General features: G+C 39.5%; 1 protein-coding gene across 1 annotated transcript; it reads left to right on the forward strand.

Moving 5' to 3' along the window:
* Positions 1-693: 693 nt before the first annotated feature.
* LOC105057024 (kinesin-like protein KIN-5A) lies at positions 694-11,109 on the forward strand. Its single transcript, XM_073248440.1, is given in 31 exon segments — positions 694-850; positions 1,282-1,503; positions 1,587-1,716; positions 1,825-1,983; positions 2,066-2,276; positions 2,279-2,538; positions 2,744-2,841; positions 2,939-3,095; positions 3,179-3,248; positions 4,401-4,477; positions 4,615-4,668; positions 4,753-4,833; positions 4,918-5,029; positions 5,514-5,600; positions 5,733-5,861; positions 5,864-5,907; positions 6,022-6,183; positions 6,266-6,323; positions 6,326-6,373; positions 6,473-6,630; positions 6,730-6,813; positions 9,436-9,481; positions 9,484-9,594; positions 9,597-9,639; positions 9,759-9,860; positions 9,974-10,003; positions 10,005-10,088; positions 10,219-10,238; positions 10,241-10,372; positions 10,487-10,663; positions 10,666-11,109. Coding segments are annotated over 30 exon segments (3,144 nt in total). The 5' UTR covers positions 694-850; positions 1,282-1,333; the 3' UTR covers positions 10,716-11,109.
* Positions 11,110-13,335: the final 2,226 nt, after the last annotated feature.

Below are 13,335 nucleotides of genomic sequence, written 5' to 3' on the forward strand. Positions count from 1 at the left end.
TATAATATGTTTTAAAAAATATTGAAAAATTGGTTGTTATGGAAGCATTGTCAAAGTAGATTGCTTAACTAGTGTTCAAAAGGTAAGGAGAAAATTGATTGGCTAATGGAGATGTTTTCCTGAATTCCTTATCATTAACGTTGTTTACCCTCTTGCAAGATCAAAACCTTTAGCATCTGTTTGTTAATTTAACAAGGAGGATCAAGTAGGTAGTGCTTGATACTCCTTTCTCTAAATCAACATATCCTATAGATTTTTTTTTTTTTAAATAGAGTGGCACTACTGTAACATTCAACAAAACCAATTCCCTTCTTCGGAATATTCTAAAAAATAATAATATCGCTTTCCAATGTCTGAATCACAACTGACCCCTTCTACCCTATACTTTCTCCTTGGAACTTATTTCCTTAACTTAATCCCTAATTAATACCGAGAAGCTGGAAAAGAATTAGGATTTTCGCTCGGCTGTTCCACTGCTACAGCTGGATTTCCAAAATGCTCCAACGGTCAGATACGGTTCCCCAACGCCGTCAAATATTTGAACCCCACCTCCTTCAATTCTAACGGCACGGTACTTTTTTAAGCGGCAGCTGCTCCCTCCCCGCTGTTACATTTCCAGTCTTTCCCCCCTACACACGCTCTCTCTCTCTCAAAATATGTTTATTTTTAATAAATAATTTTTATAAAAATGGAAAGCGCCATTAAACTAACTCTATAAAGCAACCAGGAAAAAGACCTCTTCTACCAGAAGTCACCGCCGGCTCCCAAGAAGAACGGGATTCGGATCTTTCTTCCGGAACCGTTGCGCTGCCGATCGCCGTTCGCTGATCGCCGGGCGTCGATTCTTTTGGTACGTTCATATTCTTGGCCTCCTGGTCTTTGTCGCTTCGACATTCTCTTCTCCCTTCCTTCTAAGTTCTGACTGCTCTCCACCTTCTTCTATCTCTCTTCTGGGTTCTTGATTTCTTGATTCGATTTCTTTTTGTGTGTGTGTGTGTTTGAGATCACGTTTCTTGAAGAAAAATCTCTCTCTCTGTCTCTCTCTCTTTTATTTTCGTTCAAATGGCTCTCCTTTTTGTGCGTTTTCTTTTTTTGTTGGTGGATTCGAGCTGTTGATTGGGGATCTTGGTGTTTGAAATGTTTTTCGATTGGTAGATCCAGGTTGATTTTCTTAATTGAGTGTCTTGAAGTCTAGGGTTCAAGAATTCTGAGGGTTTTTGCTTGGAGATTGGAGTGAGCAAACTGTGAATTTTGACTGATTTGGTTTATTGGGTATTTCAGGTAGTTTCGGGAGTTCTGGTGTCTGTTTGATTGCTCTTTGAGTTCCAGGGGAATGGATAGCTCGCAGAGGAAAGTGGGGATGATCCCACTATCTCCCTCTCAAACGCCAAGGTCAAGCGAGAAGATGGGAAGGGATTTCCGATACATTGATGGCAATGGGAATTCCAACAGCAAGTATGATAAGGACAAGGGGGTCAATGTTCAAGTCATTCTCCGCTGCAGGTAAACAAAACAGATATGAGAAAAAAGTGATATTTTTATGTCTTTATCTCTCAATTCTTTTGCTGTGATTTGGGTTTTTCCAGACCTTTATGTGATGAGGAGATGAGGGTCAACACGCCTGTGGTGATATCTTGCGTTGAGCATCGACGAGAAGTGACTGCCGTTCAGAATATTGCCAACAAGCAGATTGACAGAACCTTTGTCTTCGACAAGGTCTAAGATCTTTACCCTTCATTTTTTCAATGCAACTTGTTTTTTTTTCGTCTTGTTTCAAATGGAAATTTAGATTTAAGTGTTAATAACTTCGATAATTCTATGTAGGTCTTTGGCCCGACATCCAAGCAAAAGGATTTATTTAATCAAGCTATCTCTCCAATAGTAAATGAGGTTCTTGAGGGATACAACTGCACCATTTTTGCCTATGGTCAGACAGGCACTGGTAAAACTTACACAATGGAAGGAGGAGGAAGAAAGACTAAGGTAAGTTGCGAGGGTGAATATAGATTAGTGGAAGCCAATGACTTTTCTTCTAGCTTCTTAATTAACTAGAGTTTGTTTGCAGAATGGAGAATTTCCAAGCGATGCTGGAGTTATTCCAAGGGCTGTCCGGCAAATCTTTGACGTACTTGAGGCTCAGTGTGCTGAGTACAGTATGAAAGTCACTTTCCTTGAATTGTATAATGAGGAAATAACAGATCTTTTGGCTCTAGATGAGTCAAAATTCTCAGATGACAAGTCCAAAAAGCCTATAGCTCTCATGGAAGATGGGAAGGGGGTGTTTTTGTGAGAGGACTGGAAGAGGAGATAGTCTACACTGCTGGTGAAATTTACAAAATCTTGGATAAAGGGTCTGCAAAGAGGCGTACTGCAGAGACTTTGCTTAACAAGCAGAGTAGCCGATCTCATTCCATATTTTCTATCACAATTCACATCAAGGAGTGTACTCCTGAGGGAGAAGAGATGATCAAATGTGGAAAGCTTAATCTTGTGGATCTTGCTGGGTCAGAAAATATTTCACGATCAGGTGCTAGAGAGGTGTGTAAATTTTTTATCTTCTGCAAGTAGGAATTTTGTTGCTTTTAATTTATACATGCACTCAGGTATCTTCTTTTGAAATAATTTATTGCATATCCCAGAAAATATGAATACAGAGCTCAGGCTCGATAGCATAATTTCTTTGATGAAATTTTACCAATATAAATATTATGGGGAATGACCACGAAGATATGTGCTATTGCAGGGAAGAGCAAGGGAAGCTGGGGAGATCAATAAAAGCTTGCTGACCCTTGGCCGTGTTATTAATGCCCTTGTTGACCACTCTGGCCATGTTCCATACAGGTAATCCTGATTACAGTACTATGATTTCCTTTTTCTCTCTGGAATCTGTTCATGGAATGTCAGCTGAGGTGTTGTTCCCCCACCTTTTTTTTTCCAGAGATAGCAAGTTGACAAGATTACTTAGAGATTCCTTGGGAGGGAAAACAAAGACTTGCATTATTGCCACCATATCACCTTCCATCCACTGCTTGGAAGAGACACTAAGCACCTTAGACTATGCACACCGTGCGAAAAATATCAAGAATAAGCCTGAGGTCATTTATAATTCTGGCTTTCTATGCAACTTATCTCCTCAGACCACAATGATTAGCTCTAACATGCTTTAAGTGTTTTCCAGGTCAATCAGAAGATGATGAAGTCTGCAATGATCAAGGATTTATACTCTGAAATTGACCGCCTTAAACAAGGTCTGCTACTAAATTTATATTTGTATGCAACTGTTTGTTAGTTCTCTCCTTTTCAAACTCTTATGTCCTTTGCTTTGTGAACAACTGTTTGTTAGTTATCTTCTTGTCAACATCTTATTAAGTGAAGATTTGATTCGATATTCTGAATATCATCGAGCCATCTCGGCTAAAATGCTGAGTGTCCCTCAGTACTTTTATAAACTACATTATTCTGGTATTGGTTTTCATTAAGAAAAACTTGGGAAATGAGCTAGTATGGTAGCTGAGCTGCTTAATTGGGTAGATTGATCTCCAGATTGCTCTCGACACCATATGTTTGATACCAATGCAGCTTGTTGATTGCACAGTTTATTTGATAGAGGTACCAATGCATTAAAAGGTGGTTGTGTTAAGTGAGCAGTCTGCAGATTCCCCGTACTAGGTTGAAACAGTAGCTGCTTAGTAAATAGAAAAATTATAAAAAAAAAATCAGAAGATATGGATATCAAAAGAGAGAGATAAATTAAGGAAACATCTTCCATTAATTTGGGTCATACTTTAGTGCAAAATGTTCACTAGTAAATTAACAAATTTCCTCTCCAAAATATGAAATAAATTAAGTGAACATAAAAGGAAAAAGTGAACAATTCAGGTGAGTTAAAAAAAAAAAAAGGCCAATGATGAGCAATCAACACAAAAATTAACAGTAAATAAATAATCAAGAATCAGCGAAGCTTGTAAGTATAAACGAAGGTATCTGAGCATCAATGAGGACGATAGGGGATATATTCTGACTGTGACATGCATAGAATCCGCAGCCATCCAAAACTATAGTTTAAACTTTAAATACAGCTGATTTGGATTGCCTAGTCCTAGTTAAGCAGCTTTATGCTTTATTCATCTATCAGCTCACATAGTTCACCTAGGCGGTTAGGTTCTAAGTACTGCAGTAGAAGGACCGTCTATGGCAATGCAGCCACATAAGTTCTGTGGCTACTTTTAACAGAAAAAATAACGAAATATTTGGGGATGGTACCTGGCTTTTGGGTCATCCACTTGAAACTCTCAAAGTGCCAAATCAACAAAATGTTGCTTTTACAGTTCTTTTCTTAATCATTTTACAATACTGGTCTGACCGAGGGATGAAATGCCTGATTTCTTTTCTTGGACCAGAGGTATATGCTGCAAGAGAGAAGAATGGGATATACATTCCACGGGATCGCTACCTGCATGAAGAGGCCGAGAAGAAGGTTGCTCTTTGATTATTCTGTTGAATCTCTCTCTTATATTTCAATTTGTTATATTTTAGCTGTGAAATTTCTCTTTTGAATCCTATGATATGATTATCCTGATAAAATGGCCAAGCCATTGTCACATCTTCTTTCAGGCCATGACAGAGAAAATAGAGCGTCTGGAACTGGAATTGGACTCGAAGGATAAGGTTTGCTATCTACTTGACCATGTGTTGCCTTATAACTAAATTCAGGTGGTTGCTTAGATCTGTTATTATATGCCATGGATGCAGCAATTAATTGGGCTCCAAGAGCTTTACAACTCCCAACAACTACTGAGTGCAGAATTAAGTGATAAACTTGAGAAGACCCAGGCAAGGAACCTTCCAACTTTTGTAACAACCACCTAATCACTCCTGGCAATAGATCAACTGTATATATTTGTGTTTTCACAACAGAAAAAGCTGGAGGACACTGAACATGCATTACTGGACCTGGAAGAAAGATATAGGCAGGCAAATGCCACGATAAAAGAAAAGGAATATTTGATATCTAATCTTCTCAAATCAGGTGAGGAATATTCCATGACGTTCTCTCCTGCAGCCTAAGCCACATACATTCTCTATGCACTTTTTAACTAAAGGAGGATCCTGCTAATTTTTTTTTTGCCAAGCAAAGAAAGTAAGAATGCCCATAAAATACCAACGAAGAGCTTATATAACTTAACACTGTTGCTCTCTATGCTAAGAACAGTCGATACACACTCTCAATCCTCTGTAGTGCATGTGCACATGGTATTGTCTCTAGGCTCATCATACTTGCTATTTATAGGCATATTTCCTTTTCTAATGAACCATGTAGTTGTGGGTGTTTATTTGATAGTCTTATGTGAGTTCCTCAATGAGCTGCATTCTTTTAAGTTTAGCCATATTTCACACAACATGTCAATGCATGTCTTACATAGTTGGAAACCATGTTGCATTGGAAGCATCTCTTGTTTTTCCAGTGGAAGCACTTAATAAGTGATGCATTTGGCTGCCTTTTCTTCTTACAGAGAAAGCACTTGTTGAGCATGTATATGAGCTTCGATCAGAGCTAGATAATGCAGCTGCAGATATTTCTGGCTTGTTTTCTAAAATTGGTTGGTGCCTTTCCTCTTCATAAAAAAAAAAATTCAGGATTACTATTTGTCCTGACTGCTTTAATTGCATAATAACAAATAAAAGTTGAAACTTCTATTACTGATTTTGACATCTGTACAATTGCCTTGCAGAACGTAAAGATAAGATAGAGGACGGAAACAGAATTGTTGTGCAGAGATTCCAGTCTCAATTGACTCAGCAGCTTGATATCTTGCATAAAACTGTCTCAACTTCTGTAATGCAACAAGAGAACCAACTAAAGAAATGGAAGAAGATATGCAATCATTTGTCTCCACAAAAGCTGAGGTAAATACATGCTTGATAAACTCTGTTACTTATGCTCAAAACAATTTGATGCAAGCATATGAATGAAAGCAATATTCAGATGTGCATTTTTTTCTCCATTTTTTAAATCCGTAGGCCACTGAAGAACTTAGAACCCGGGTTGAGAAATTAAAACTCATGTATGGATCTGGAGTCAGAGCATTAGATGATTTAGCAGGAGAACTTGACAGGAATTCCCAATCAACCTTCGGAAAATTGAACTCACAAGTGCTGATGCACTCTTCTGCTCTTGAGGATGTAAGTGTATTTTTACTTTCTCACTACTTTTTATCCAAATATAGCCTCCCATAAGTTTTTGGTAATTTTTTGTTTTATACAGTGTTTTAAGGGAATTGCCTTAGAGGCCGATCAGCTGCTTAATGAACTTCAAACTAGTCTTCCACACAGGAGGATAAATTAGCTGCATTTGCACAGCAGCAGCGTGAGGGTTGATATCTATCCGAGGCCTGTATTATTCTACATGTTGCACTCTATGCTTGAAATTATAGCCTTCTAATTAAATATTTTTATTTTTGACCTCCAACAGGACATCTTAGAGCTGTGGAAACTACACGTTCTATTTCAGTCATCTCTTCTAATTTTTTCCACACCCTAGATGTTCATGCATCAAACTTGAGCAGGATTCTGGAAGAAACACAAACTGTACAAGATCAACAGCTTCGCGAGCTCGAGAAAAAGTTTGAGGTCATTCTTTGGCTTCATGTTCCGTTCTTATGTTGGTTACAACTACTAAATTGCCTTGTATATCTCATCTTCTCTATCTAATTCATGTCATACCTCCAGGAATGTTCTGCTAATGAAGAGAAGCAACTACTAGAGAAGGTGGCAGAAATGCTAGCAAGTTCAAGTGCTAGGAAGAAAAGGCTGGTATGCACTACTTTCATCGGAAAACCGAAAATATATTATGCTTATTTTTCTTCTGTTGCTCGATTTTGCATCTTGCAAAGTTGTGAATCCACTTTAAAATGGTCCATCATCTACAGTTTCCACTGGTTTATTTCTTTTGGAATGATGCCAGCCATGTGATGTGAGTCCTATTCAACGTTTTTCAGACTGGACCAGATTGTCAATCAAAAAAAAAAAAAAAAAGGACTGGACCAGATTGGCCGATTCGACCGGTTTAATTAGGAACCAGTCGCCTGTTTTGTCTGGATTAAAAATATACTTTAGGAGTGTGTGCTAAACTCGGGAGGACCGGACAAACCGGTAAGGCCAGCTGGTTTGGTCCGGTTTGACCTTTGTCTAGCTCAAAATTTTTTAAGATTTGAAATTCGTCTATTCCGGTTAGGTAGGGCATTTTTTTCTTCCCCAGCCGAAATTGGCTCGAGGACGAGAGGGATGCGATCACTCTCAACTACTACATGTCCGGCATGATGGCGGCCCCAAAAGGGTGTGGTGCACAGTCACCACAGTGGTCTCCTCAGCGTCCTCACCGTCCTCCTCCAATGGTGAGTGTCGGTTGAGCCGGTCTACCTATGGACCCTCGCCCATGATCACCACATCAAGGAACTGCCGCTGGACGTGGAACTCCACACCGTTAGCGCGAGTCCGTGAGGTAGGTCACGTTGTGCTGCCGCCCTCGAGAATGAGGGAGTTGTCGATGGTGTCCTACACCTTCCGGGATCAGAGATGGTGCAGCACACCCGGAGGCATCGGTGCAGCTGCATCTGGGGAAGAGTTGAGATTGTGGGAAGGGTGGTCAGGGGCGGCATCATTCTTGCTGTGGAGGGGGAATCAAGGAAGGAGGAGGAGAGGAGAGTGGGGGAGGGGAGAGAGGAGGGGATCTCGGAACGTGGCAGTCGAAGAGGGGCGTCGGAGAGGACGAAGCTCTCCATCTTCTCCAGGAGCGGGGTCTTCGGACCTATCATATGATTCTAAACAATGATTTGGTTGAATCGATTGGGGTTCTAGAGGGGAAGATGGGAGGAGAAGGGTGGTGGAGACCTGACAGAGAAGGAAAGGGGGCGTGAGAATAAGAATGGAGTTGTTTGTTCCATCTTCCGTGGAACATTATGGTCGGACTGCTCGACCGGCCAACCCAGGAATCGAACAACTTGCTGGTATGCTGTTCGTCTGGTTTTAAAAAATATCAGTCCTATTCCCCATAATAAATGTGTATAATAAAATTTGAGTCAACAAAACATTACGACATAATAGATGTGCATATTCGAAAGGGGAATGCTTTGCAGAAACATAGAATATGCAGAGATGACTCTGCATTAAAACTTAGTATGTGCTTTTCATTGTTCACATTGAACATCAACCTTGTTCATTTGAGAATATTATAACAAAACTTAGTGGATTCTCATTTTTATTACATCAACCTGAAACTATGTATATGGGTAATAGCATCTTGTCAATATTCTTTAAATTGTGGAACTTGCAAAAGTATTGCGTGTTATGAGCCTGAAGGAATTAGAACAACATGAATGTCATTATAGAAGACAAGAAAGTTGATGACATGATCCTAAAAATTCTGGATATATGGACACGAGTAACCTACATGTTGCTCCAAGTGTACTCTTTTTGATATTGGTAGAAGAACCTGACTTGGTGATACTGAAAAAAAGAGGGGAAGCTGAAGCAAGTCAAAGATTATATGTCACCCCTTCTTGTATTACTAGAAGAACCTGACTTGGTATTCCATCCCTTGGAACCTACATGATAAAAGGATGATGATAACCAACCATTAACTACTTCATTCTCATCATACTTCAACTGTTTAAAGATGTTCTTGCATAGCACTAATTTGCTTTGTGTTGCTGATTATGATTTTTGTTGCGAATATTTCCTTCGCTGAGGAGAGTTACAAAATATTTTTACAGGGATCTTTGATCCGCATTAAGTGATTTTCCCTTGAAGGCGCTGGATAATTTTTCCATGCAAACCCGGATATCTTTATATGAAATTGTCCTGTTAGTTGTTGTCTGCTTATCTGGTTGATACATATTCTCTAATTAAAGTAACCTTTATGTTTACCTGCTTAAGCATCACCTTTAAGGGAACACAGGCTTTATTTAAAAGCATAATAGCTTTTTTTTTTTTGTCGCTTCAACCTTGAGCAAAAGAGGCATCCATATTTATTATCTTTTTAGTAGCTGTTGATGAGATTCTTTTGCTTTTTGAAAATGAGCTGCTATATTGAGGTTTTTATTTTGGCATTTTTCCTTCTTGTTTGTTGTAATGCAATAAAATATATTGGTGTCATCTTCACTTGGGTAAGGACTCCATTTCTTGAATGGACTAGTTGCTTTTGGCAACTCAGTTGTGTAGATGCACATTTTCCTCCTTTCTTTGTTCCTGTTTCAAAACAATTGCATTTCTTACATTGCTTTTCGATGTTGTCACCAATTTCTCATGATCTCTTTTGAGAGAGCCAAATGGTATCCAGAATCTAGACCGCCAAATTTAGTTTCCACAGCAGCAACTTTTGACAGAAATTCCATGAAAGATGTTATCATCTAAAGTTTGACAGATGTACTTGTTTAGGTTCAAACAGCAGTCGATAATCTCCGGGCAAGTGCTGCTGATAGAACCATAGTCTGCAGAAGGAAATGTCAACTGCTCATGATTTCACTGCTTCGATTAAAGAACATTGGAAAGTTTACATGAAAGAAACTGAAAAGCACTATCTTGAGGATACGGCTGCAGTGAAAGTGGTCGAAGTTGCTTGCAAGAAGGTTTTCAACAATGGTTAAGGGTGACCGCACAACTGCCATCATTGCTTCATAAACCATAACCAATATTCTTGCACACTTTTGAAAGCCTTATCATGTTCTAATTTCTGACCATGTACCTACAAAAATGTGCAGCATGGAGAAAGCGAAAATGGGTTCCCAACAGTGGAAAAATGCTCAAAATTCCCTGCTGACCCTTGGAAAAGGAAATGTGGCATCAATAGATTCAATTGTCAGGTAATCTGAGTTGCCAAATGATATGAACTTACAGCGCAAAACTAGTCATAAATTCAAGTAGCAGAATGTTATTCATCAATATCTAATTAAGCGATTCCTGATCTGTCATATAGGAGCGGAATGGAAGCCAATCAGCTTTTACGTGTCAATGTCCTCTGCTGCCTCAGCTACTCTTGAAGATGTTAATATTGCAAATAAGGGTCTACTTTCCTCCACGACTGTAAGTTTTATTTTTTTATTTTTTATCTATGGTATGTTATCTTTTATTTGATGAAATATTTATGAACTATTTAATACAGAGAAGTTACTTGTGATTTGGATGAATAATTCATGAAAATATTCAAATTTCAGTTCACTAAAAACTTGACCACGATGCATGTGCAAGCATGATTCGATGCTCGTTCCTTGCTGTGGGGAGCTTAGGGAATTGAGAAGCAGACACTACCACAGGATTGTAGAGATAACAGAGAATGCAGAAGTGCTGGAAGAAGATTTGCAGTAAGCTTACCTCCGTGCACCTCTTTTCTTTTTTTTTTTCTTTCTTTTGGCTGAGCTAGTCCATTTGCCTTTATGAAGTGAGATGTTTAATTCCACCTTGATGTTCATTTTTTATCATATTGAACTAGTGGATGAACCTTCTTGTTCAACACCAAGGAGACGGTCGATTAATCTGCCTAGCATTGCATCCATTGAGGAGCTAAGAACTCCAGCTTTTGAAGAGCTTCTGAAGTCATTCTGGGAGGCAAGATCTACTTCCAAGCAGGCAAATGGAGAAGTGAAAAATCATTCTGGGGCATATGAGTCTCAAGCACAGCCCTGAGAGATGCAAGAGTTCCTCTCACGGCAATAAATTAGGGGCATGCTAGTTCCACTTGATGTGATCGTATTGCCAGATGTTGAAGCAATGTACAGAATATAAATTTTCTAGTCATTAGGTATGTAAGCATTTTTATTTCATTCTTATATTCTATTTGTTGAGGGATTTGTTCTCCTAGACTGAATTGCTTGTAAAGATCAGGAAAGAAGATCTATTGCATGATTATATACATGTAATGTATCCATCCCGTAGATCCAGTTTGAGTATCTTTTTACTTTTTTTATTACTCAGATATTAATAAAGTGTCTTGGAACCGTAAACAAGGACAGGAGTGCCTTCTGCATTTTGATAATCAGATTGCTGAATCATGTAGCAGCATCGATTTGTCTGCAGAGTAGCTATGTTACATTGTCACAGATCACACTTGCGTTCTGATACAAATGAAGACATAGCCAGGTGGTAGCACCTCTCAACTGGGAGCGTTGCAATTTGGCCAGCTGTCCCTCTTGATCATGATGGTGACTGTGTTTGTAGTGGGTTGACCACGAAATGTTCCCAGCAGGAGCAGAGTAAACCGGAAGAAGCAGCAGAATATTGGGGAGCGCGAGCGACAACCATCAGTGATCACTGGAGTCTGCCTCGTGCAGGGCAATGGTATGTAGCACAGGTTGCAGTGGACGTAACAAGCTATATCATTTGCGGGTTCATCCAAAGAAGGAACCACGCAGAAGGAGCCTGGGAGTGGGGATTCGCAACAATTGGTGGATGGCTCCCCATCCCACTCTACCATGGCTCCCTATCAAAAAACTCTGCTGCGAGGCAGGCTCCCGAACGTTACTCTTGATGATGATTTGACGTTTCCTTCGGGGCTTAAATAATGCTGAAATGTTGCCGAGAATTTTCGGGAAGATGCTATTCCGGGATTCTGGCCTCTTGAATTTCGTGATGCCCACAGCCAAACTCTTCTGAATCCGGCATCAACCATTTCTATAGTTCGGACACCCCCAAAACCAGGCTGTCTAAAAGTTAATTTAAATGGTTCTGCCACGATGCCAGGGCAGCTTCATGAAGGAAAGTTGATGGCAGCGGCCCACCAGCATATATACAAAACCTCTGTTTCATCGGCAGTGTTGACAGCTACTTGGGCACAGACTGAAAATCGCTGTTCAGCAGCTCAGGGCTGCGACTTTGAGTATTTATTTAGTCCATGATACTAAGAGCATCGATCGATGGATCTCCGATTCACAGCGCCCCTACATACGTCAGATCAAGGCTTCCTCCTCTTTCACTGCCTCCCACATTTATAGGAAAGTAAAACAGGCTACCGGTCTCGTTGCCTCCTGGGGCTACGCTTGACCGACTGGTTCTCCAGCTTCCCTGAGCGAAGGCACTCGTATTCCCCTCGTGCCTTCCCCCTACTTTGAAGAAAAAAATAAGAACATGTCCCTCCCTTTTTCTTTAAAAAAAAAAAGAAAAAAAAAAAAAGAAAAAAGAAAAAGCGCAGCTCAAAAGTAATAGCAATCAGCTTAATGTCTCTTCGCATATGATGGTCTTCCAGTTATATGGAAGAACAGGATGCATAAAAGAAATCCAAAAACCTGCTCATCCTGCAGTACCACAGAAATTAGATAATGTTGCAGAGAATCAAATATGACAAATCCAAGAAACAAATTGCCTCTTTTTAACATCACATGCTTCTTATTTCCTTGCAACGAAAATTAATAAAAAGAAGCTAACAAGGAACAATATATATCAGAAGCATTTATAATCTCCAATAGCTAACACCTATCAAATGTTCATTCATTGTAAGGCAGCTCTTCAGGCAGTAAACGTTCAAGTAATTTCAAACATATAAACCATGGAACGTAATACTGATGCATCATGTACCACTGAAAAGTGGGAACTCTGACAAACATATAAAAAGAGGGGAAAATCTAAAGATGCCTATCATTTTTCTCTGTGCTGTTTTGAGTGTCATGACGGCTTGACAAAGTTCACAACCTTATTGCAGCATTGAAGGCTATAGCATTCCTCTCCAAGTTGAAAGAATGTAAGTGTTTTCAGATGGGATAAATATTTTTCTTGAAGCATGAAGCATTTGTTGAGACATGCAGAAAACCTGCAAGCCTCAACAATTGCCGCATGCATGTTACAGCATCATAAGGGAATATACATGTAGAGAGCCACACCTTGAATCTGCATGTCTTGCAATGGGCCAAATAGTGAAAATGCATATTTTGTGACCATATTCAACCCACACTTGAAACTTGAAGCAAGCCAGTGATGCAAAGTACACTTGACGGCATTCTTACCCTGTGAAAAATGACCTGATGATCCACTCTGTTAAAAGTTGCAGAAAATGTAGAGAAGCATAAACAGAATAAACCCTACCTGAGTAGAGAGGGAAAAAAAGAGATGAGTGCACTATCACAGTAACTTGAAAAGGTGAATTAAAAGAATAAGAAAAGCAATTTTTTATCATTTACAGAGATCGACACCATACTATAGAATGAAGATTGCACTTTTCTAAATGAAACTAGAGTTTTTTTTTTTTTTTTTGGTGGAGTGGGGGTGGGGGGGGGGTGGGGAAGGGTTTGTGAATTAGAACCAGTTTTCCATGAGGCAACTTGTGAGACTTGGTAGTGAAAAAGGTGAGAA

Source organism: Elaeis guineensis, chromosome 14, assembly GCF_000442705.2.
Source record: "Elaeis guineensis isolate ETL-2024a chromosome 14, EG11, whole genome shotgun sequence".
In the NCBI taxonomy this organism is placed as follows: Eukaryota; Viridiplantae; Streptophyta; class Magnoliopsida; order Arecales; family Arecaceae; genus Elaeis; species Elaeis guineensis.